The sequence below is a fragment of the Panulirus ornatus genome, chromosome 3 (genome assembly GCF_036320965.1).
Source record: "Panulirus ornatus isolate Po-2019 chromosome 3, ASM3632096v1, whole genome shotgun sequence".
NCBI classification, from domain to species: domain Eukaryota; kingdom Metazoa; phylum Arthropoda; class Malacostraca; order Decapoda; family Palinuridae; genus Panulirus; species Panulirus ornatus.
Genome location: NC_092226.1, coordinates 35031617 through 35058507, shown reverse-complemented (window position 1 = coordinate 35058507; position 26891 = coordinate 35031617). Strand labels below are relative to the sequence as shown.

The 26891-nt window shown below is 43.0% G+C and overlaps 1 protein-coding gene across 2 annotated transcripts in view; it reads left to right on the top strand.

The window, feature by feature from the left end:
• The window catches only part of LOC139762047 (uncharacterized), a 149520-nt gene that overhangs the window by 7551 nt on the left and 115078 nt on the right, over nucleotides 1-26891 (top strand). For both annotated transcript variants that reach the window (XM_071686818.1, XM_071686823.1), the window contains exon 2: nucleotides 11983-12178. In XM_071686818.1, the coding sequence (XP_071542919.1) occupies nucleotides 11984-12178 (195 nt within the window). In that variant the 5' untranslated portion in view covers nucleotide 11983. The remainder of the gene's footprint in view (nucleotides 1-11982; nucleotides 12179-26891) is intronic.

The following is a 26891-nucleotide window of genomic DNA, read 5'->3' as shown; positions in this document are numbered from 1 at the left end:
GTGGATCATAGGGTGGGGGAGGGGGCGAAAATTCTGGGGGCCTTGAAGAATGTGTGGAAGTCGAGAACATTATCTCGGAAAGCAAAAATGGGTATGTTTGAAGGAATAGTGGTTCCAACAATGTTGTATGGTTGCGAGGCGTGGGCTATGGATAGAGTTGTGCGCAGGAGGATGGATGTGCTGGAAATGAGATGTTTGAGGACAATGTGTGGTGTGAGGTGGTTTGATCGAGTGAGTAACGTAAGGGTAAGAGAGATGTGTGGAAATAAAAAGAGCGTGGTTGAGAGAGCAGAAGAGGGTGTTTTGAAATGGTTTGGGCACATGGAGAGGATGAGTGAGGAAAGATTGACCAAGAGGATATATGTGTCGGAGGTGGAGGGAACAAGGAGAAGAGGGAGACCAAATTGGAGGTGGAAAGATGGAGTGAAAAAGATTCTGTGTGATCGGGGCCTGAACATGCAGGAGGGTGAAAGGAGGGCAAGGAATAGAGTGATTTGGAGCGATGTGGTATACCGGGGCTGACGTGCTGTCAGTGGATTGAATCAAGGCATGTGAAGTGTCTGGGGTAAACCATGGAAAGCTGTGTAGGTATGTATATTTGCATGTGTGGACGTATGTATATACATGTGTATGGGGGTGGGTTGGGCCATTTCTTTCGTCTGTTTCCTTGCGCTACCTCGCAAACGCGGGAGACAGCGACAAAGTATAAAAAAAAAAAAATATATATGTATATGTCTGTGTGCGTATATGTATGTATACATTGAGATGTATAGGTATGTATATTTGCATGTGTGGACGTGTATGTATATGCATGTGTATGTGGGTGGGTTTGGCCATTCTTTCGTCTGTTTCCTTGTGCTACCTCGCTAACGCGGGAGACAGCGACTAAGGAAAATAAATAAATGTAAATAGGAGAGATGGCCAGAGAGTGTTATTGGATTACGTGTTAATTGATAGACGTGCGAAAGAGAGACTTTTGGATGTTAATGTGCTGAGAGGTGCAACTGGAGGGATGTCTGATCATTATCTAGTGGAGGCGAAGGTGAAGATTTGTAGAGGTTTTCAGAAAAAAAGAGAGAATGTTGGGGTGAAGAGAGTGGTGAGAGTAAGTGAGCTTGGGAAGGAGACTTGTGTGAGGAAGTACCAGGAGACAATGAGTACAGAATGGAAAAAGATGAGAACAAAGGACATAAGGGGAGTGTGGAAGGAATGGGATGTATTCAGGGAAGCAGTGATGGCTTGCGCAAAAGATGCTTGTGGCATGAGAAGCATGGGAGGTGGGCAGATAAGAAAGGGTAGCGAGTGGTGGGATGAAGAAGTAAGATTGTTAGTGAAAGAGATGAGAGAGGCATTTGGATGATTTTTGCAGGGAAATAATGCAAATGAGTGGGAGATGTATAGAAGAAACAGGCAGGGCATCAAGAGAAAGGTGCAAGAGGTGAAAAAGAGGGCAAATGAGAGTTGGGGTGAGAGAGTATCATTAAATTTTAGGGAGAATAAAAAGATGTTTTGGAAGGAGGTAAATAATTTGCGTAAGACAAGGGGATCAATGGGAACTTCAGTGAAGGGGCTAATGAGGAGGTGATAACAAGTAGTGGTAATGTGAGAAGGAGATGGAGTGAGTATTTTGAAGGTTTGTTGAATGTGTTTGATGACAGAGTGGCAGATATAGGGTGTTTTGGTTGAGGTGGTGTGCAAAGTGAGAGGGTTAGGGAAAATGATGTGGTAAACAGAGAAGAGGTAGTAAAAGCTTTGTGGAAGATGAAAGCCTGGAAGGCAGCGGGTTTGGATGGTATTGCAGTGGAATTTATTATAAAAGGGGGTGACTGTATGGTTGACTGGTTGGTAAGGTTATTTAATGTATGTATGACTCATGGTGAGGTGCCTGAGGATTGGTGGAATGCTTGCATAGTGCCATAGTACAAAGGCAAAGGGGGTAAAAGTGAGTGCTCAAATTACAGAGGTATAAGTTTGTTGAGTATTCCTAGGAAATTATGTGGGAGGGTATTGATTGAGAGGGTGAAGGTATGTACAGAGCATCAGATTCGGGAAGAGCAGTGTGGTTTCAGAAGTGGTAGAGGATGTGTGGATCAGGTGTTTGCTTTGAAGAATTTATGTGAGAAATACTTAGAAAAGCAAATGGATTTGTATGTAGCATTTATGGGTCTGGAGAAGGCATATGATAAGAGTTGATAGAGATGCTCTGTGGAAGGTATTAAGAATATATGGTGTGGGAGGCAAGTTGTTAGAAGCAGGGAAAAGTTTTTATCGAGGATGTAAGGCATGTGTACGTGTAGGAAGAGAGGAAAGTGATTGGTGGTCAGTGAATGTTGGTTTGCGGCAGGGGTGTGTGATGTCTCCATGGTTGTTTAATTTGATTATGGATGAGGTTGTTAGGGAGGTAAATGCAAGAGTTTTGGAAAGAGGGGCAAGTATGCAGTCTGTTGTGGATGAGAGAGCTTGGGAAGTGAGTCAGTTGTTGTTCGCTGATGATACAGCGCTGGTGGCTGATTCATGTGAGAAACTGCAGAAGCTGATGACTGAGTTTGGTAAAGTGTGTGAAAGAAGAAAGCTGAGAGTAAATGTGAATAAGAGCAAGGTTATTAGGTACGGTAGGGTTGAGGGACAAGTCAATTGGGAAGTAAGTTTGAATGGAGAAAAACTGGAGGAAGTGAAGTGTTTACGATATCTGGGAGCTGGAATCTGGCAGCGGGTGGAACCATATGGAAAAGCGGAGTGGTCATAAGGGTGGGGGTGGGGGGAAAATTCTGGGGGCCTTGAAGAATGGTGGAAGTGAGAAACATCATCTGGAAGCAAAAATGGGTATGTTTGAAGGAATAGTGGTTCCAACAATGTTGTAAGGTTGCGAGGGTGGTGCTATGGATAGAGTGTGGCAGGGAGGATGGATGTGCTGGAAATGAGATGGTCTCTGAGGACAAGGTGTGGTGTTTTGTGAGGTGGTTTGATCGAGGGCGTAACGTAAGGGTATGAGCGATGTGTGGAAATAAAAAGAGCGTGGCTTGATGAGAGCAGAAGAGGGTGTTTTGAAATGGTTGGGCAATGGAGAGGAGAGTGAGGAGGATAAGATGACAAGAGGTATATGTGTCGGAGGTGGAGGGAACAAGGAGAAGAGGAGACCAAAGTAGGAGGGTGAAAGATGGAGTGAAAAATCTTTAGTGTGATCGGGGCCCTGACTGAACATGCAGGAGGGTGAAAAAGGGGGCAAGGATAGAGTGATTTGGAGCGATGTGTATACCGGGGCTGAGTGCTGTAGTGGATTGATCAAGGCATGTGAAGTGTCTGGGGTAAACCATGGAAAGCTGTGAGGTATGTATTTTGCGTGTGTGGACGTATGTATATCCATGTGTATGGGGGTGGGTTGGGCACATTTCTCCCCCCTTTCGTCTGATTCATTCGCGCTACTCGCAAACGGGGAGACAGCGACAAAGTATTAAAAAAAAAAAAATATATATGTTATGTCTGTGTGCATATATGTTTGTATACTTTGAGATGTATAGGTATGTATATTTGATGTGTGGACGTGTATGTATATGCATGTGTATGTGGGTGGGTTTGGCCATTCTTTCGTTTCTGTTTCCTTGTGATACCTCGCTAACGCGGGCGACAGCGATAAGGAAAATAAATAAATGTAATAGGAGGATGGCAGAGAGTGTGTTATTGGATTACGGTTAATTGATAGAGTGCGATAAGAGAGACTTTTGGATGTTAATGTGTGGAGGGTGCAAAACTGGAGGGATGTATGATCATTATCTTATTGGAGGCGCAGGTGAAGATTTGTAGAGGTTTTCAGAAAAACCGAGAGAATGTTGGGGTGAGAGAGAGTGGTTGAGAGTAAGTGAGCTTGGGGGAAGAGACTTGTGTTGAGGAAGTACCGGAGACAAAGAGTACCGAAAGGAAAAAGATGAGAACAAAGGACATAAGGGGATTGTGGCAGGAGGAATGGGATGTATTCAGGATAGCAGTGATGGCTGCGCAAAGATGCGTCATGTGGCGATGAGAAAGAATGGGAGGTGGGCAGGGATAAGAAAGGGTTAGTGAGTCGGTGGGATGAAGAAGTAAGATGATTAGTGAAAGAGAGAGAGAGGCATTTGGACGATCTTTGCAGGGAATATTGCAAAATGAGTGGGAGATGTATAGAAGAAACCAGGGCAGGGCATCAAGAGAAAGGTGCAAGAGGTGAAAAAGAGGGCAAATGAGAGTTTGAGAGAGTATCATTAAATTTTAGGGAGAATAAAAAGATGTTCTGGAAGGAGGTAAATAAAGTGCGTAAGACAAGGGAGCAAATGGGAACTTCAGTGAAGGGCGCAAATGGGGAGGTGATAACAAGTAGTGGTGATGTGAGAAGGAGATGGAGTGAGTATTTCGAAGGTTTGTTGAATGTGTTTGATGATAGAGTGGCAGATATAGGGTGTTTTGGTCGAGGTGGTGTGCAAAGTGAGAGGGTTAGGGAAAATGATTTGGTAAACAGAGAAGAGGTAGTGAAAGCTTTGCAGAAGATGAAAGCCGGCAAGGCAGCAGGTTTGGATGGTATTGCAGTGGAATTTATTAAAAAAGGAGGTGACTGTATTGTTGACTGGTTGGTAAGGTTATTTAATGTATGTATGACTCATGGTGAGGTGCCTGAGGATTGGCGGAATGCGTGCATAGTGCCATTGTACAAAGGCAAAGGGGATAAGAGTGAGTGCTCAAATTACAGAGGTATAAGTTTGTTGAGTATTCCTGGTAAATTATATGGGAGGGTATTAATTGAGAGGGTGAAGGCATGTACAGAGCATCAGATTGGGGAAGAGCAGTGTGGTTTCAGAAGTGGTAGAGGATGTGTGGATCAGGTGTTTGCTTTGAAGAATGTATGTGAGAAATACTTAGAAAAGCAAATGGATTTGTATGTAGCATTTATGGATCTGGAGAAGGCATATGATAGAGTTGATAGAGATGCTCTGTGGAAGGTATTAAGAATATATGGTGTGGGAGGAAAGTTGTTAGAAGCAGTGAAAAGTTTTTATCGAGGATGTAAGGCATGTGTACGTGTAGGAAGAGAGGAAAGTGATTGGTTCTCAGTGAATGTAGGTTTGCGGCAGGGGTGTGTGATGTCTCCATGGTTGTTTAATTTGTTTATGGATGGGGTTGTTAGGGAGGTAAATGCAAGAGTTTTGGAAAGAGGGGCAAGTATGAAGTCTGTTGGGGATGAGAGAGCTTGGGAAGTGAGTCAGTTGTTGTTCGCTGATGACACAGCGCTGGTGGCTGATTCATGTGTGAAACTGCAGAAGCTGGTGACTGAGTTTGGTAAAGTGTGTGGAAGAAGAAAGTTAAGAGTAAATGTGAATAAGAGCAAGGTTATTAGGTACAGTAGGGTTGAGGGTCAAGTCAATTGGGAGGTGAGTTTGAATGGAGAAAAACTGGAGGAAGTGAAGTGTTTTAGATATCTGGGAGTGGATCTGGCAGCGGATGGAACCATGGAAGCGGAAGTGGATCATAGGGTGGGGGAGGGGGCGAAAATTCTGGGGGCCTTGAAGAATGTGTGGAAGTCGAGAACATTATCTCGGAAAGCAAAAATGGGTATGTTTGAAGGAATAGTGGTTCCAACAATGTTGTATGGTTGCGAGGCGTGGGCTATGGATAGAGTTGTGCGCAGGAGGATGGATGTGCTGGAAATGAGATGTTTGAGGACAATGTGTGGTGTGAGGTGGTTTGATCGAGTGAGTAACGTAAGGGTAAGAGAGATGTGTGGAAATAAAAAGAGCGTGGTTGAGAGAGCAGAAGAGGGTGTTTTGAAATGGTTTGGGCACATGGAGAGGATGAGTGAGGAAAGATTGACCAAGAGGATATATGTGTCGGAGGTGGAGGGAACAAGGAGAAGAGGGAGACCAAATTGGAGGTGGAAAGATGGAGTGAAAAAGATTCTGTGTGATCGGGGCCTGAACATGCAGGAGGGTGAAAGGAGGGCAAGGAATAGAGTGATTTGGAGCGATGTGGTATACCGGGGCTGACGTGCTGTCAGTGGATTGAATCAAGGCATGTGAAGTGTCTGGGGTAAACCATGGAAAGCTGTGTAGGTATGTATATTTGCATGTGTGGACGTATGTATATACATGTGTATGGGGGTGGGTTGGGCCATTTCTTTCGTCTGTTTCCTTGCGCTACCTCGCAAACGCGGGAGACAGCGACAAAGTATAAAAAAAAAAAAATATATATGTATATGTCTGTGTGCGTATATGTATGTATACATTGAGATGTATAGGTATGTATATTTGCATGTGTGGACGTGTATGTATATGCATGTGTATGTGGGTGGGTTTGGCCATTCTTTCGTCTGTTTCCTTGTGCTACCTCGCTAACGCGGGAGACAGCGACTAAGGAAAATAAATAAATGTAAATAGGAGAGATGGCCAGAGAGTGTTATTGGATTACGTGTTAATTGATAGACGTGCGAAAGAGAGACTTTTGGATGTTAATGTGCTGAGAGGTGCAACTGGAGGGATGTCTGATCATTATCTAGTGGAGGCGAAGGTGAAGATTTGTAGAGGTTTTCAGAAAAAAAGAGAGAATGTTGGGGTGAAGAGAGTGGTGAGAGTAAGTGAGCTTGGGAAGGAGACTTGTGTGAGGAAGTACCAGGAGACAATGAGTACAGAAAGGAAAAAGATGAGAACAAAGGACATAAGGGGAGTGTGGGAGGAATGGGATGTATTCAGGGAAGCAGTGATGGCTTGCGCAAAAGATGCTTGTGGCATGAGAAGCATGGGAGGTGGGCAGATAAGAAAGGGTAGTGAGTGGTGGGATGAAGAAGTAAGATTATTAGTGAAAGAGAAGAGAGAGGCATTTGGACGATCTTTGCAGGGAAATAATGCAAATGAGTGGGAGATGTATAGAAGAAACAGGCAGGGCATCAAGAGAAAGGTGCAAGAGGTGAAAAAGAGGGCAAATGAGAGTTGGGGTGAGAGAGTATCATTAAATTTTAGGGAGAATAAAAAGATGTTTTGGAAGGAGGTAAATAATTTGCGTAAGACAAGGGGATCAATGGGAACTTCAGTGAAGGGGCTAATGAGGAGGTGATAACAAGTAGTGGTAATGTGAGAAGGAGATGGAGTGAGTATTTTGAAGGTTTGTTGAATGTGTTTGATGACAGAGTGGCAGATATAGGGTGTTTTGGTTGAGGTGGTGTGCAAAGTGAGAGGGTTAGGGAAAATGATGTGGTAAACAGAGAAGAGGTAGTAAAAGCTTTATGGAAGATGAAAGCCTGGAAGGCAGCGGGTTTGGATGGTATTGCAGTGGAATTTATTATAAAAGGGGGTGACTGTATGGTTGACTGGTTGGTAAGGTTATTTAATGTATGTATGACTCATGGTGAGGTGCCTGAGGATTGGTGGAATGCTTGCATAGTGCCATAGTACAAAGGCAAAGGGGGTAAAAGTGAGTGCTCAAATTACAGAGGTATAAGTTTGTTGAGTATTCCTAGGAAATTATGTGGGAGGGTATTGATTGAGAGGGTGAAGGTATGTACAGAGCATCAGATTCGGGAAGAGCAGTGTGGTTTCAGAAGTGGTAGAGGATGTGTGGATCAGGTGTTTGCTTTGAAGAATTTATGTGAGAAATACTTAGAAAAGCAAATGGATTTGTATGTAGCATTTATGGGTCTGGAGAAGGCATATGATAAGAGTTGATAGAGATGCTCTGTGGAAGGTATTAAGAATATATGGTGTGGGAGGCAAGTTGTTAGAAGCAGGGAAAAGTTTTTATCGAGGATGTAAGGCATGTGTACGTGTAGGAAGAGAGGAAAGTGATTGGTGGTCAGTGAATGTTGGTTTGCGGCAGGGGTGTGTGATGTCTCCATGGTTGTTTAATTTGATTATGGATGAGGTTGTTAGGGAGGTGAATGCAAGAGTTTTGGAAAGAGGGGCAAGTATGCAGTCTGTTGTGGATGAGAGAGCTTGGGAAGTGAGTCAGTTGTTGTTCGCTGATGATACAGCGCTGGTGGCTGATTCATGTGAGAAACTGCAGAAGCTGATGACTGAGTTTGGTAAAGTGTGTGAAAGAAGAAAGCTGAGAGTAAATGTGAATAAGAGCAAGGTTATTAGGTACGGTAGGGTTGAGGGACAAGTCAATTGGGAAGTAAGTTTGAATGGAGAAAAACTGGAGGAAGTGAAGTGTTTTAGATGTCTGGGAGTGGATTTGACAGCGGATTGAACTATGGAAGCGGAAGCAAATCATAGGGTAGGAGAGGGGGTGAAAATTCTGGGAGCATTGAAGAATGTGTGGAAGTTGAGAACATTATCTCTGAAAGCAAAAATGGGTATGTTTGAAGGAATAGTGGTTCCAACAATGTTATATGGTTGCAAGGCGTGGGTTATAGATAGAGTTGTGCGGAGGAGGGTTGATGTGCTGGAAATGAGATGTTTGAGGGTAATATGTGGTGCGAGGTGGTTTGATCGAGTAAGTAATAATAGGGTAAGAGAGATGTGAGGTAATAAAAAGAGTGTGGTTGAGAGAACAGAAGAGGGTGTTTTGATATGGTTTGGTCACATGGAGAGAATGAGTGAGGAAAGATTGACCAAGAGGATATATGTGTCAGAGGTGGAGGGAATGAGAAGTAGGAGATCAAATTGGAGGTGGAAAGATGTAGTGAAAAAGATTTTGAGTGATTGGGGCATGAACATGCAGGAGGGTGAAAGGCGTGCAAGAAAAAGAGTGAATTGGAACGATGTGGTATACCAGGGTCGACGTGCTGTCAATGGATTGAACTAGGGCACGTCAAGTGTCTCGGGTAAACCATGGAAAGTTCTGTGGGGCCTGGATGTGCAAAGGGAGCTGTGGTTTCGATGCATTATTACATGACAGCTAGAGACTGAGTGTGAACAAATGTGGCCTTTGCTGTCTTTTCCTAGCGCTACCTTACACACATGGGGGGGAGGGGGTTTTTATTTCATGTGTGGCGGGATGGCGATGGGAATGAATAAAGGCAGACAGTATGAATTATGTACATGTGTATATATGTATATGTCTGTGTATATATGTATGTATACGTTGAGATGTATAGGTATGTATATTTGCGTGTGTGGACGTGAATGTATATACATGTGTATGTGGGTGGATTGGGCCATTCTTTCATCTGTTTCCTTGCGCTACTTCGCTAACACGGGAGACAGCAACAAAGCAAAATAAATAATAAATAAATTCATATATATATATATATATTTCTTTTTTATTTATCATACTTTGTCGCTATCTCCCACGTTAGCGAGGTAGCACAAGCAAACAGACAAAAGAATGGCCCAACCCACCCACATGCATATGTATATACATACATGTGTACACACACAGACATATACATGTATACATATGTACATAACTCATGCTGTCTGCCCTTATTCATTCCTGTCGCTACCCCGCCACACATGAAATGAAAACCCTCTCCCACCGTGTGTGCGCGAGGTAGTGCTAGGAAAGACAACAAAGGCCACATTCGTTCACACTCAGTCTCTAGCTTTCATGTATAGTGCACATCCAGGCCCCACAGAACCTTCCATGGTTTACCCCAGATGCTTCACATGCCCTGGCTCAATCTATTGACAACATGTCGACCCCTGTATACCACATCGTTCCAATTTACTCTATTCCTTGCACGCCTTTCACCCTCCTGCATGTTCAGGCCCCAATCACTCAAAATCTTTTTCACTCCATCTTTCCACCTCCAATTTAGTCTCCCACTTCTCCTCGTACCCTCCACCTCTGACACATATATCCTCTTGGTCAATCTTTCCTCACTCATTCTCCATGTGACCAAACTATTTCAAAACACCCTCTTCTGCTCTCTCAACCACACTCTTTTTATTACCACACATCTTTCTTACCATTTCATTACTTACTCGATCAAACCACCTCACACCACATATTGTCCTCAAACATCTCATTTCCAGTACATCCACCCTCCTCCGCAGTCTCTAGCTGTCATGTATAATGCACCAAAACCACAGCTCCCTTTCCATGTCTAGGCCCCACAGAACTTTCCATGGTTTACCCCAGATGCTTCACATGCCCTGGTTCAATGCATTGACAGCACGCCGACCCCAGTATACCAAATTGTTCCAATTCACTCTTTTCCTTGCACGCCTTTCACCCTCCTACATGTTCATGCCCTGATCACTCAGAATCTTTTTCACTCTATCTTACCACCTCCAATTTGGTCTCACTTATCCTCGTTCCCTCCACCTCTGACACATATATCCTCTTGGTCAATCTTCCCTCACTCATTCTCTCCATGTGACCAAACTATTTCAAAACACCCTCTTCTGCTCTCTCAACCACACTCTTTTTATTACCACACATCTTTCTTACCCTTTCATTACTTACTTGATCAAACCACCTCACACCACATATTGTCCTCAAACATCTCATTACCAGTACATCCACCCTCCTCCGCACAACTCTATCTATAGCCCACTCCTCGCAACTATATAACATTGTTGGAACCACTATTCCTTCAAACATACCCATTTTTGCTTTCCAAGATAGCGTTCTCAACTTCCACACATTTTTCAACGTTGGAAATGAGATATTTGTGGACAATATGTGGTGTGAGGTGGTTTCATCAAGTAAGTAATGAAAGGGTAAGAGAAATGTTTGGTAATAAAAAGAGTGTGGTTTAGAGAGCAGAAGAGGGTGTTTTGAAATGGTTTGGTCAGACGGAGAGAATGAGTGAGGAAAGATTGACAGAGAGGATATATGTGTCAGAGGTGGAGGGAACGAGATGTGGGAGACCAATTTGGAGGTGGAAGGATGGAGTGAAAAAGATTTTGAGCGATCGGGGCCTGAACATACAGAAGGGTGAAAGGAATGCAAGGAATAGAGTGAACTGGAATGATGTGGTTTACCAGAGTTAATGTGCTGTCAGTGGATTGAACCAGGGTACGTGAAGCATCTGGGGTAAACTATGGAAAGTTTTGTAGGGCCTGGATGTAGAAAGGGAGCTATGGTTTGGGAGCATTACACATGACAGCTAGGGACTGAGTGTGAACGAAAGTGGCCTTTGTTGTCTTTTCTTAGCGCTACCTTGCATGCGCGTGGGGGGAGTGGGGTGCCATTTCATGTGTGGCAGCCGCTGGTGGCAACGGGAACGGATATATGTGTCAGAGGTGGAGGGAACGAGATGTGGGAGACCAAATAGGAGGTGGAAGGATGGAGTGAAAAAGATTTTGAGTGATTGGGGCCTGAACATGCAGAAGGGTGAAAGGAGTGCAAGGAATAGAGTGAATTGGAATGATGTGGTATACCAGGGTCAACGTGCTGTCAATGGATTGAACCAGGGTGTGTGAAGCATCTGGGGTAAACCATGGAAAGTTTTGTGGGGCCTGGATGTAGAAAGGGAGCTATGGTTTGGGAGCATTACACATGACAGCTAGAGGCTTAGTGTGAATGAAAGTGGCCTTTGTTGTCTTTTCCTAGCGCTACCTTGCATGTATGCAGGGGGAGGGGGGTGCCATTTCATGTGTGGCAGCGATGGGGAGTGGATGAAGGCATCAAGTATGAATATGTACATGTGTATATATGTATATGTATGTATATCCCTGGGGATAGGGGAGAAAGAATACTTCCCACGTATTCCCTGCATGTCGTAGAAGGCGACTAAAAGGGAAGGGAGCAGGGGGCTGGAAATCCTCCCCTCTCATTTTTAGTTTTCCTAAAGAAGGAACATAGGAGCGGGTCAAGTGAGGATATTCCCTCAAATGTTCAGTCCTCTGTTCTTAACGCTACCTCGCTAATGCGGGAAATGGCAAATAGTATGAAAAAAAAATTGTATACGTTGAAATGTATAGGTATGTATATGTGCATGTGTGGGCATTTATGTATATACATGTATATGTGGGTGGGTTAGGCCATTCTTTCATCTGTTTCCTTGCACTATCTCGCTAATGCGGGAGACAGTGACTAAGTATGATAAGAAATAATAATATATGTATTTTTTTACAGAATGAAGTTTCAATGGCGTTCATTTGGTTACAAATCAAAAGTGGTGGTGTTGTGTTCAGTTGCCAACTTCATCAATGCTGCAGACAGAGTTCTAATGCCACTGGCCATTGTTCCCATGGCTGGTGAATATAAATGGACCCTTTATTGGCAAGGATGGATATTATCTGCCTTTGCTTTTGGTTATTTTACAAGCCAGGTTAGTGGATTTACCAGCATTATTTTGAAACATCAGTTGTGCAAGTAAGCTCTTCTGCTTGAATCATCTATTGTGCTGCATGCTGCAATTGGAGTCTTAAGACCATGTTTGTAAACGTAGATAATGTTCCAAATAGTAATGCTACATTATTGTTAACAGAGTTTACATATTGTGACTAATTAGGAGTGTCATGAATATTTACAGGTAATTGTTTGAATAATTGTTTATAAATGTTTTGGCTCTTAAGTGAAATGAAGCTCAAGGGTACAGGGTGAGATTGGTTTTGAAATGTCTTAGGAGTAAAGTCAGGGGTTGGTGAGAGGACAAGAGCTAAGGAAGGAGTAGCACTACCCCTGAAGCAGTTGTAGGAGAGTGTTATAGTGTAAGAAAGTAAATTATAGGTTGATGTGGGTAAAACGGAATGTAGATGGTGAGAGATGGGTGATTATTGGTGCTTATGCACTTGGCCATGCAAAGAAGGAGAGGCAAGTGTTTTGGGACCAGCTGAGTGAGTGTGTCAGCAGTTTTGGTGCATGAGACCGGGCATTAATGATGTGTTATTTAAATGCGAAGGTAAATAATGGGGCACTTGAGGATATAATTGGTCCAAATGGGGTTTTTAGTGTTATGAATGGAAATGGTGAAGAGCTTGTGGAATTGTATGCAGAAAAAAGACCAGTGATTTGGAATATCTGGTTCAGAAGAGAGATATACACAATTACATGTATATGAGTAGGAAAAATGGTCAAGGGTCGTTATTAGATTACGTATTAATTGTATAAGAGTGGATGGAGTGCTGAGCGAAAGTTTTGGGATACTGTAGGTGTGAGGCAGGGCTGTGTGATGTCACCATGGCTTTTTTAATATATGTGGATGGAGTGATAAGGAAGATGAAAGCAAAGCTACGGAAAAGTGGTGCAGAGATGGAGTGTGATGGTGAGATGCGGTAGCTAGTGGCTAGCCTTTTTGACGAGTGAAGAGGAGTTGCAGAAGGTTGCAAGTATGTTTCATGATGTGTGTAAGCAGAGGAGATTGAAAGTAAATGCATGTAAAAGTAAAATAATGGTATTTGAAAGGAAATGTAGTGAGATTTTGTAAAACCACATGGAGTGAAAGAAGAAAGTGTACTAAATTGTGCTTTGAATATGGGGGGGAAAAGATTGAAAGAAGTGGGGGAATTTCAGTATCTGGGAGCTGTTGTGGGTGAGTGTGGTGATATGGAAGGAGAGATAAGGGAGAGAGCAGTACATGGTAGAAGAGTCATTGGGTCCCTTAATAGAATAATGAAGGGTAGAGGTGCGAGTATGGAAGTGAAGAGAGGATTAAGGGTCAGCATAGTCCTCCCAACCCTGACCCATGCAGGTGAAATATGGATGTGGAATGAGGCACAGAGGTCAAGAATCCAGGCTGTAGAAATGAGCTATTTGAAAAGAGTATGTGATGTGACTGGATGGAATGAAGAAAGGAATGAAAGTGTGTATGAGAAATGTGGTATGGCAAGGAATGCAAAGGGAATGAATTGTGGAGTGGTAGAATGGGTGAAACATAATACTTTGAGATGGTTTGGGCATGTGGAAAGAATGCAAGACTGGGAGTTTATAAGGAGAGCGTGTGATAGTACGGTATGAGTGGAAGATAACTTGTGACATGGGCCAATAGGGTTGAGGAATACTGGAGGGAGAGAAACATGGGAAAAATGCGTGGAATGGTGTATGCGAAGGAGACATGTAGGGACAGGGATAACATGTAAGGACAGGGATAAATGGACTCTTATGCTGAGGCCACCCCTGGATGGGAGTTCCTGGAGGGAATGGGCATCAGAGATATAGATAGACAGATATTAATTGATGGGCATGTAAAAGAGAACCTTTTGGATGTAAGTGTGCTGAGAAGGGCAGCTGGTGGGATATCTGATCACCATCTTGTGGAGGAGGTGAGGGTGAAGATTTGTAGAGATTTTCAAAAAAGAGGAGACAGTGTCAGGGAGAAGAAAGTTGTAAGAGTAAGTGAGCTTGGAAAGGAGACGTGTGTGAAGAAATATCGGAGAGAATGAGTGTAGAATGGCAAAAGGTGAGCACAAATGAAGTGAGGGGAGTGGATGAGAAATGGGAGGCATTTAGGGAAGCAGTGATGGCATGTGGCATGCAGAATTTCGGAGGAAGGCAGATTAAGAAGGGTAGTGAGTGGTGGGATGAAGGAATGTTGCTAGTGAAAGAGAAAAAAAAAGGCATTTGGGGCAATACTTACAAGAAAGGTGTGCAAATGATTGGGAGATCTATAAGAGAAAGGGGCAAGAGATTAAGAGGAGGATGTAGGGGTTGAAAATGAGGGCAAATGAGAGTTGGGGTGAGAGAGTATCATTAAACTTTAGGGAGAATAGAAAATGTTGTGGAAGAAGGTAAATAATGTGTGAAAGACAAGAGAACAAATGAGGACATCAGTGAATGGAGCAAAAGGGGAAGTGATAACAGGGAGTGATGAAGTGAGGAGGAGATGGAGTAAGTATATTGAAAGATTGTTGAATGTGTTCGATGATAGAGTGGCAGATGTGTGGTGTTTAGGTTGGAGAGTGGTTTGGTGAAAAGAGAAGAGGTGGTGAAAGCCTTGTGGAAGATGAAATCCGGTAAGGTGGCAGGATTGGATGGTATTGCAGTTGAGTTTATTCAGAAAGGGGGTGACTGTGTTGTTGATTGGTTGGTAAGGATATTCATTGTATATGTAGATTATGGTAAAGTGCCTGAGGATTGGAGGAATGCATGTATTATGCCATTTTATAAAGGCAAAGGGGATAAAGGTGAGTGTTCAAACTAAAGAGGCATAAGTTTGTTAAGTATACTTAGAAAATTGTATGTATGGGCATTGATTGAGGATTAGTGTAGTGATAGCTGCATAGTGAGCCAGCACCTCATTGGTTGTCAAGTTGCACTCTTCTGACCCAGGTAGATTTCTTTTCTTTCTGCCTCACCTACACGAACTGCTGGCATTTTGTCCGCAAACATAAAGAATCTCTGTCCCCGTCACACACAACACTTGACGACACTTAACTCACACAACTCATTCCTTGTAACTCTAGATTTCCTGTGGTGAGTACTGTGTGCTAGCCTTGCCTTTTGGCAAAATGGTACAAGCAATAGATAGTAGTAGGTAGGAACATTTAGGTAGAGGTATTAGTTAGAAACATTAGGTAGAAGTAGTAGGCAGGAGCCTCTGCAAACACTGTGTTAGATTGGCCCTCTGCCAGAGGCCTATTAAGGATGAGACATTAAAGGCCAAGAAGCAGCACCGGAGTTTACTAGTTATGGAGACTCTATGGCCATGGCCACCCCCTTGAGGGAGTTCCTGAAAGGGTACAGATGTCAGATATAGATAGGTAGATAGAAAGAGAGAAGACATGTACAGAGCATCAGATGGGGGAGGAGCAGTGTGGTTTCAGAAGTGGTAGAGGGTGTGTGGTTCAGGTGTTTGCTTTGAAGGATGTGTGTGTGAAATACTTAGAAAAACAGATGGATTTATATGTGGCATTTATGGATTTGGAGAAGGCATATGATAGGATTGATAGAGAATCTTTGTGGAAGATCTTAAGATTATGTGATGTGGAAGGTAAGCTGCTAGAAGCAGAGAAGTTTTTCTCAAGGGTGTAAGGCACATGTACAAGTAGGAAGAGAGGAGAGGATTGGTCCACAGTAAAGGTCAGTGTGCGGCAAAGGTGTGTGGTGTCACCATAGTTGTTTAATTTGTTATTGGATGGGGTGGTAAGAGAGGTAACTGCAAGAGTTTTGGAGGAAGGGTGGGTATGCAGTCTGTTGGGGATGAGAGGGCCTGGGAAGTGAGTCAGTTGTTGTTCACTGATTATTCAGCATTGGGGACTGATTCAAGTGAGAAACTGGAGAAGTTGGTGATGAGTTTGAAAGGGTGTGTGAGGTGAGAAAGTTAAGGGTAAATGTGATTAAAAGCAAGGTTATTAGGTTCAGCAGGATTGAAGTACCAAGTTATTTGGGATGTAAATATGAATGGAGAAAAATTGGAGGAAGTGAAGTGTTTTAGATATTCAGGAGTAGACTGGGCAGCAAATGGAGCCATGGAAGGGGAAGCGAGTCATAGGGTGGGGGAGGGGGCAAAGGTTCTGTGAGTGATGAAGAATGTGTGGAAAGAGAGTAAGTTATATTGGAGAGCAAAAATTGTTGGAACTGTAGTTCCAATAAATTATATGGTTGTGAGGCATGGGCTTTGTGTGAAGGAGGGTGGATGTGTTGGATGTGAAACGTTTGAGGAAAATATGTGGTGTGAGGTGGTTTGATTGGGTAAGTAAAAAGGGTAAGAGAGATGTGTTGTAATAAGCAGTATGGTTGAGAGCACAGAAGAGAGTACGTTGGAAAGGTTTGGACACACAAAGAGAGTGAGTGAGGAAAGTTTGACAAAGAAGATATATGTGTCATAGGTGGAGGGAACAAAGAGAAGCGGGAGACCAAATTGAGGTGGAAGGAAAGAGTGAGAAGGATTTTGAGTGGTTGGGGCCTTAACATACAGGAGGGTGAGAGATGTGCTGGGAATAGAGCGAATTGGAACAATGCGGTATACCAGGGTCGATGTGCTGTCATTTGACTAAACCAGGCATGTGAAATGTCTGGGGTAAACCTTAGAAAGGTCTTGGAGACCTGAATGTGGATACGGAGCTGTGGTTTTTGTGCATTATGCATGACAACTAGAGACTAAGTGTGACTTAATGTGGCCTTTTTTGTCTGTTTTCTTGATGCTACCTCGCTGACACGGGATGGCAATGCTGTTTCCTGTGGGATGGGATGGTACTGAGAATGGTTGAACGTAAGCAAGTATGATTATGTACATGGTTATTTATGTAGATATGTGTTTGTATATATATATGTAGATAAATATATGTATGTGCCTGTATGTATATCTGTGTATGTGAGTGGATGGGTCTTTCTCTGTCTGTTTCTTAGCACTACCTCACTGACGTGAGAAACGGCGATCAAATACAATGAAAAATGTATATGAATGTTTATTTATTATATTGAAGGAATAGTGGTTCCAACAATGTTATATGGTTGCAAGGCATGGGCTATGGATAGAGTTGTGTGGAGGAGGGTGGATGTGCTGGAAATGAGGTGTTTGAGGGGTTTGATCGAGTAAGTAATAGTAGGGTAAGCTAGATGTGTGGTAATAAAAAGAGTGTGGTTGAGAGAGCAGAAGAGGGTGTTCTGAAATGGTTTGGTCACATGGAGAGAATGAGTGAGGAAAGATTGACCAAGAGGATATACGTGTCAGAGGTGGAGGGAACGAGGAGGAGTGGGAGACCAAATAGGAGGTGGAAGGATGGAGTGAAAAAGATTTTGAGTGATCGGGGCCTGAACATGCAGGAGGATGAAAGGTGTGCAAGGAATAGAGTGAATTGGAACAATGTGGTATACCGGGGTCGACGTGCTGTCAACGGATTGAACTAGGGCATGTGAAACGTCTGGGGTAAACCATGGAAATTTCTGTGGGGCCTGGATGTGGAAAGGGAGCTGTGGTTTTGGTGCATTATTACATGACAGCTGGAGACTGAGTGTGAACGAATGTTATTTCAAGTGTGGCGGGGTGATGATGGGAATGAGTAAAGGCAGACTATGTATTATGTACATGTGTATATATGTATATGTCTGTGTGTGTATGTATATGTATACGTTGAGATGTATAGGCATGTATATTTGCGTGTGTGGACGTGTATGTATATACATGTGTATGTGGGTGGGTTGGGCCATTCTTTCGACTGTTTCCTTGCGCTACCTCGCTAATGCGGGAGACAGCGACAAAGCAAAATAAATAAATAAATATTATTTATTATACTTATTTGCCGTCTCCTGCATTAGCAAGGTATTGCAAGGAAACAGACAAGGAAAACCCAACCCACCCACATACGCATGTATATACATAAACGCCCACACATGCACATATACATATAAATAAATTTCAACATATACATTTAGAGAGAGGGGCAAGTATGCAGTCTGTTGTGGATGAAAGGGCTTGGGAAGTGAGTTAGTTGTTGTTCCCTGATGATACAGCGCTGGTGGCTGATTCAGGTGAGAAACTGCAAAAACTGGTGACTGAGTTAGGTAGTGTTTGAAAGAAGAAAGCTGTGAATATACATATATACATATGTATATACAACATATACATTTAGAGAGAGGGGCATGTATGTAGTCTGTTGTGGATGAGAGGGCTTGGGAAGTGAGTTAGTAGTTGTTCACTGATGATACAGCGCTGGTGGCTGATTCGGGTGAGAAACTTCAAAAACTGGTGACTGAGTTAGGTAGTGTTTGAAAGAAGAAAGCTGTGAATAAGAGCAAGGTTATTAGGTACAATAGGGTTGAGGGACAAGTCAATTGAGAGGTAAGTTTGAATGGAGAAAAATTGGAGAAAGTGAAGTGTTTTAGATATCTGGGAGTGGATTTAGCAGTGGATGGAACCATAGAAGCAGAAGTGAGTCACAGGGTGGGGAAGGGGGCAAAGGTTCTGGGAGTGTTGAAGAATGTGTATAAGGCAAGAACAGTATCTCGAAAAGCGAAAATGGGTATGTTTCAAGGAATAGTGGTTCGAACAATATTATATGGTTGCGAGGTGTGGGCTATTGATAGGGTTGTGCTGAGGAGGGTGGATGTGTTGGAAATGAGATGTTTGAGGACAATATGTGGTGTGAAGGGGTTTGATCGAGTAAGTAATGAAAGGGTAAGAGAGAAGTGTTGTAATAAAAAGAGCGTTGTTGAGAGAGCAGAAGAGGGTGTATAGAAGTGGTTTGGTCACATGGAGAGAATAAGCGAGGAAAGATTGACCAAGAGGATATATGTGTCAGAGGTGGAGGGAACGAGGAGAAGTGAGACCAAATTGGAGGTGGAAGGATGGAATGAAAAAGATTTAGAGCAATCGGGGCCTGAACATGCAGGAGGGTGAAAGGCGTGCAAGGAATAGAGTGAATAGGAATGATGTGGTATACTGGGGTTGACGTGCTGTCAGTGGATTGAACCAGGGCATGTAAAGCGTCTGGGGTAAACCATGGAAAGTTTTGTGGAGCTTGGATGTGGAAAGGCAACTGTGGTTTCGGTGCATTATGCATGACAGCCAGAGACTGAGTGTGAATGAATGTGACCTTTGTTGTCTTTTCCTAGCGCTACCTCGCACACATGCAGGAGGAGGGAGGGGTGTCATTTCATGTGTGGCGGGGTGGCAATGGGAATGAATAAAGGCAGCAAGTATGAATTATGTACATGTGTGTAGATATATGTATATGTCTGCGTATGTATATATATGTATACGTTGAAATGTATAGGTATGTATATGTGCGTGTGTGGACGTGTATGTATATACATGTGTATGTGGGTGGGTTGGGCCATTCTTTTGTTTGTTTCCTTGCGCTACCTCGCTAATGCGGGAGACGACAAAGTATAATAAAAAAAATAATAACATTTCACCGTATACCTACATATACATACAGACATACATATATACACATATACATATTCATACTTGCTGCCTTCATCTATTCCCGTCGCCACCCCACCACACATGAAATAGAATCCCCCTCCCCTCCAGCGAGGTAGTGCCAGGAAAATACAAAAAAAGCCACATTCGTTCACACTCAGTCTCTAGCTGTCATATGTAATACACCAGAACCACAGCTCCCTTTCCATATCCAGGCCCCACAGACCTCTCCATGGTTTACCCCAGATGCTTTACATGTCCTGGTTCAATCCATTGACAGCACATCAACCCTGGTATACCACATTGTTCCAATTCACTCTATTCCTTGCATGCCTTTCACCCTCCTGTATGTTCAGGACCCGATCGCTCAAAATCTTTTTCACTCCATTCTTCCACTTCCAATTTTGTCTCCCGATTCTCCTTGTTCCCTTCACCTCTGACACATATATCCTCTTTGTCAATCTTTCCTCACGCATTCTCTTCATGTGTCCAAACCATTTCAACACACCCTCTTCTGCTCTCTCAACCACACTTTTTATTACCACACATTTCTCTTACCCTTTCATTTCTTACTCGATCAAACCACCTCACACCACACATTGTCCTCAAACATTTCATTTCCCACACATCCACCCTCCTCCGCACAACCCTATCTATAGCCCATGCCTCGAAACCATATAACATTGCTGGAACCACTATTCCTTCAAACATACCCATTTTTGCTCTCGCCTTCCACACTCCCAGAACCTTCGCCCCCCACCCCCACCGTGCGACTAACTTCCACTTCCACAGTTACATCCGCTGCTAAGTCCACTCCCAGATATCTAAAACATTTCACTTCCTCCAGTTTTACTTCATTCACTCTTACCTCCCAATTAGCTTGTCCCACAACCCTACTGAAACCAATAGGCTTGCTCATATTCACATTTTCTCTCAACTTTCTTCTTTGACACACTTTACCAAACTCAATCACCAACTCTTGCAGTTTCTTACCCGAATCAGCCACCAGCGCTATATAATCAACAAGCAACATCTGACTCACTTCTCAAGCCCTCTCATCCAGAACAGACCATTACCTACCCCTATCTCCAAAACTCTTGCATTCACCTCCCTAACCACCCCATTGATAAACAATGTATATATTGTATATATTGTTATGTATTTGTAAGTATATGCACGCGTATGTGTGTGTATGTATATATATAGGTATCTCTGTATATGTGTGGATGGGTCTTTGTTAATCTGTTTCCTGGTGCTACCTCACTGATGCAGGAAATGGCAATTAGTATAATAAATTGATAATTATATTATCATTATTATTATTATTATTATTATTATTATTATTATTATTATTATTATTATTATACTTCACTGTTTCCTGGGTCAGCAAAGCAGCGCCAGGAAACAGACGAAGAATGGCCCATCCACTCATATACACATATATATAGATAAATGCCCTTACACGAGTGCATATACATACATATACATGGGCATAAAAGGGAAGAGTGGTTTGGAAAAATCTTGGGAGTAAAGTCAAGGGTTGGTGAGAGAACAAGAGCTAAGGAAGAAGTACCACTACTCCTGAAGCAGGAGTTGTGGGAGTATGTGATAGAGGGTAGGAAAGCAAACTCTAGATTGATGTGTGTAAAACTGAAAGTGCCTGGAGAGAGATGGGTGATTATTGGTTCCTATGCACCTGGTCATGAGAAGAAGGATCATGAGAGGCAAGTGTTTTGGGAGCAGCTGAGTGAGTGTGTCAGCAGCTTTGATGCACGAGACCGGGTTTTAGTAATGGCTGTATTTAAATGCAAAGGTGAGTAATGTGGCAGTTGAGGGTATAATAGGTGTACATGGAGTATTTGGTGTTGTAAATAGAAATGGTGAAGAGCTTGTGGATTTGTTTGCTGAAAAAAGACATGATTGGGAATACCTGGTTCAAAAAGAGAGATAGGAGAGATAGGAAAGGAGAGATGGTCAGAGGGTATTATTGGATTACACATCAATTGATAGGCATGTTAAAAAGAGAGACTTTTGGGTTTAAATGTGCTGAAAGGGGCAGCTAAAAGGATGCCTGATCACTATCTTGTGGAGGTGTAGGTGAAGATTTGTAGAGGTTGTTAAAGAAGAAAAGAGAATGTTGAGAAGAGAGTGGTAAGAGTAAGTGAGCCAGGAAAGGAGACTTGTGTGGGGAAGTACCGAGAGAGATTGAGTGTAGAATGGCAAAAGGTGAGAGCAAATCACGTGAGGGGAGTGGGTAAAGAATGGGATACATTTAGGGAAGCAGTGATGGCTTGTGTAAAGAATGCATATGGTATGAGAAAGGTGGGAGGTGGGAAGATTGCAAAGAGTAGTGAGTGGTGGGATGAAGAAGTAAAGTTGTTAGTGAAAGAGAAAAAGAAGAAAGGCTTTTGGACAATACTGAGAGGGAAGTAGTTCAAATTATTGGGAGATATATTAAAGAAAGTGGCAGGAGGTCAAGAGAAAGGTGCAAGGGTTAAAAAGAGGGCAAATGAAAGTTGGGGGTGAGTGAGTATCATTAAATTTTAGGAAGAACAAGATGATATTTTGGAAGGAGGTAAATAACGTACATAAGACAAGAGAACAAATGGGAACATCGGTGAAGGGGGCAAGTGGGGAGGTAATAACATGTAGTGATGAAGTGAGGAGATGGAGTGAGTATTTTGAAGGTTTGTTAAATGTGTTTGATGATAGAGTGGCAGATGTGGGATGTTTTAGTCGGGGTGGTGTGCGAAGTGAGAGGGTCAGGGAGAATGGTTTGGTAAAGAGAAGAGGTAGTGAAAGCTTTGTGGAAGATGAGAGCCAGCAACGTGGCGGGTTTTGATGGTACTGGAGTGGAGTTTATTAAAAAAGGGCGGTGACTGTGTTGTTGATTGGTTGGTAGGGATACTCATTGTATGTATAGATCATGATGAAATGCCTGAGGATTGGTGGAATGAATGCATAGTGCCATTGTACAGAGGCAAAGGGGATAAAGGTGACTGTTCAGTGTATGTGAGAAATACTTAGAAAAACAGATGGATTTGTATGTAGCATATATGAATCTGGAGAAGGCATATAGATATGCTTTGAGGAAGGTTTTAAGAGTATGTGGTGTGGGAGGTTAGTTGCTAGAAGCAGTAAAAAGTTTTTACCAAGGATGTAAGGCATCTGTGCGAGTAGGAAGAGAGGAAAGTGATTGGTTCCCAGTGAATGTTAGTTTGCGGTAGGGGTGCATGATGTCTTCATGGTTGTTTAACTTGTTTATGGATGGGGTGGTTAGGGAGATGTACGCAAGAGTTTTGGGAAGAGGGGCAAGTATGCAGTCTGTTGTGGATAAGAGGGCTTGGGAATGAGTCAGTTTTTGTTCACTGATGATACAGCACTGGTAGCTGATTTGGGTGAGAAACTGCAGAGGTTGGCGACTGAGTTTGGTAAAGTGTGTAAAAGAGGAATGTTGAAAGTAAATGTGAATAAGAGCAAGGTTATTAGGTTCAGTAGGGTTGAGGCACAAGTTAAATGGAAGGTAAGGTTGAATGGAGAAAAAATGGTGAAGTGTTTTATATATCTTTGGAGTGGAATTAGCAGTGGATGGAACCACGGAAGCAGAAGTAAGTCACAGGGTGGGGGAGGAGGTGAAGGTTCTGGGAGCGTTGAAGAATGTGTGGAAGGCAAGAACATTGTCTCGGAGAGCAAAAATGGGTATGTTTGAAAGAATAGTGGTTCCAACAATGTTAATTGGTTGCAAGGCATAGGCTATAGATAGGGTTGTGCAGAGGAGGGTGGATGTGTTGGAAATGAAATGTTTGAGGACAATATGTGGTGTGAGGTGGTTTGATAGAGTAAGTAATGAATGGGTAAGAGAGATGTGTGGTAATAAAAAGAGTGTGGTTGAGTGAGCAGAAGAGGGTGTATTGAAATGGTTTGGTCACATGGAGAGAATGAGTGAGGAAAGATTGACATAGAATATATATGTGTCAGAGGTGGAGGGAATGAGGAGAAGTAGACCAAATTGGAGGTGCAAGGATGGGGTGAAAAGATTTTGAGCAATCGGGGCTTGAACATACTGGGGGGTGAAAGGCATGCAAGGAATAGAGTGAATTGGAACAATGAGGTATACCAGGGGTATATGTGAAACATCTGGGGTAAACCATGGAAAGGTGTGTTAGGCCTGGATGTGGAAAGGGAACTGTGGTTTCGGTGCATTACATGATAGCTAGTGACTGAGTGTGAACAAATGTGGCCTTTTTTCTTTTCTTGACGCTACCTCGCTGGAGGGGGGATACTATTTCATGTGTGGCGGGGTGGCAATGGGAATGGATGAATCCAGCAAGTATGAATATGTACATGTGTATATATATATATATATATATATATATATATATATATATATATTTTTTTTTTTTCATACTATTCGCCATTTCCCGCATCAGCGAGGTAGCGTTAAGAACAGAGGACTGGGCCTCTGAGGAAACATCCTCATATATATATGAGGATGAGGATATATATATATATATATATATATATATATATATATATATATATATATATATATATATATATATATATATATATATATATATTAGGGAAAATGATTTGGTAAACAGAGAAGAGGTAGTAAAAGCTTTGCGGAAGATGAAAGCCGGCAAGGCAGCAGGTTTGGATGGTATTGCAGTGGAATTTATTAAAAAAGGGGGTGACTGTATTGTTGACTGGTTGGTAAGGTTATTTAATGTATGTATGACTCATGGTGAGGTGCCTGAGGATTGGCGGAATGCGTGCATAGTGCCATTGTACAAAGGCAAAGGGGATAAGAGTGAGTGCTCAAATTACAGAGGTATAAGTTTGTTGAGTATTCCTGGTAAATTATATGGGAGGGTATTGATTGAGAGGGTGAAGGCATGTACAGAGCATCAGATTGGGGAAGAGCAGTGCGGTTTCAGAAGTGGTAGAGGATGTGTGGATCAGGTGTTTGCTTTGAAGAATGTATGTGAGAAATACTTAGAAAAGCAAATGGATTTGTATGTAGCATTTATGGATCTGGAGAAGGCATATGATAGAGTTGATAGAGATGCTCTGTGGAAGGTATTAAGAATATATGGTGTGGGAGGCAAGTTGTTAGAAGCAGTGAAAAGTTTTTATCGAGGATGTAAGGCATGTGTACGTGTAGGAAGAGAGGAAAGTGATTGGTTCTCAGTGAATGTAGGTTTGCGGCAGGGGTGTGTGATGTCTCCATGGTTGTTTAATTTGTTTATGGATGGGGTTGTTAGGGAGGTAAATGCAAGAGTCCTGGAAAGAGGGGCAAGTATGAAGTCTGTTGGGGATGAGAGAGCTTGGGAAGTGAGTCAGTTGTTGTTCGCTGATGATACAGCGCTGGTGGCTGATTCATGTGAGAAACTGCAGAAGCTGGTGACTGAGTTTGGTAAAGTGTGTGGAAGAAGAAAGTTAAGAGTAAATGTGAATAAGAGCAAGGTTATTAGGTACAGTAGGGGTGAGGGTCAAGTCAATTGGGAGGTGAGTTTGAATGGAGAAAAACTGGAGGAAGTGAAGTGTTTTAGATATCTGGGAGTGGATCTGTCAGCGGATGGAACCATGGAAGCGGAAGTGGATCATAGGGTGGGGGAGGGGGCGAAAATTTTGGGAGCCTTGAAGAATGTGTGGAAGTCGAGAACATTATCTCGGAAAGCAAAAATGGGTATGTTTGAAGGAATAGTGGTTCCAACAATGTTGTATGGTTGCGAGGCGTGGGCTATGGATAGAGATGTGCGCAGGAGGATGGATGTGCTGGAAATGAGATGTTTGAGGAAAATGTGTGGTGTGAGGTGCTTTGATCGAGTAAGTAACGTAAGGGTAAGAGAGATGTGTGGAAATAAAAAGAGCGTGGTTGAGAGAGCAGAAGAGGGTGTTTTGAAATGGTTTGGGCACATGGAGAGAATGAGTGAGGAAAGATTGACCAAGAGGATATATGTGTCGGAGGTGGAGGGAACGAGGAGAAGAGGGAGACCAAATTGGAGGTGGAAAGATGGAGTGAAAAAGATTTTGTGTGATCGGGGCCTGAACATGCAGGAGGGTGAAAGGAGGGCAAGGAATAGAGTGAATTGGAGCGATGTGGTATACAGGGGTTGACGTGCTGTCAGTGGATTGAATCAGGGCATGTGAAGCGTCTGGGGTAAACCATGGAAAGCTGTGTAGGTATGTATATTTGCGTGTGTGGACGTGTGTATGTACATGTGTATGGGGGGGGGTTGGGCCATTTCTTTCGTCTGTTTCCTTGCGCTACCCCGCAAACGCGGGAGACAGCGACAAAGTATAAAAAAAAAAAAAAAAAAATTTATTATACTTTGTCGCTGTCTCCCGCGTTTGTGAGGTAGCGCAAGGAAACAGACGAAAGAAATGGCCCAACCCCCCCCATACACATGTATATACATACGTCCACACACGCTATTATACATACCTACACAGCTTTCCATAGCTTACCCCAGACGCCTCACATGCCTTGATTCAATCCACTGACAGCACGTCAACCCCGGTATACCACATCGCTCCAATTCACTCTATTCCTTGCCCTCCTTTCACCCTCCTGCATGTTCAGGCCCCGATCACACAAAATCTTTTTCACTCCATCTTTCCACCTCCAATTTGGTCTCCCTCTTCTCCTTGTTCCCTCCACCTCCGACACATATATCCTCTTGGTCAATCTTTCCTCACTCATCCTCTCCATGTGCCCAAACCACTTCAAAACACCCTCTTCTGCTCTCTCAACCACGCTCTTTTTATTTCCACACATCTCTCTTACCCTTACGTTACTCACTCGATCAAACCACCTCACACCACACATTGTCCTCAAACATCTCATTTCCAGCACATCCATCCTCCTGCGCACAACTCTATCCATAGCCCACGCCTCGCAACCATACAACATTGTTGGAACCACTATTCCTTCAAACATACCCATTTTTGCTTTCCGAGATAATGTTCTCGACTTCCACACATTCTTCAAGGCCCCCAGAATTTTCGCCCCCTCCCCCACCCTATGATCCACTTCCGCTTCCATGGTTCCATCCGCTGCCAGATCCACTCCCAGATATCTAAAACACTTCACTTCCTCCAGTTTTTCTCCATTCAAACTCACCTCCCAATTGACTTGACCCTCAACCCTACTGTACCTAATAACCTTGCTCTTATTCACATTTACTCTTAACTTTCTTCTTCCACACACTTTACCAAACTCAGTCACCAG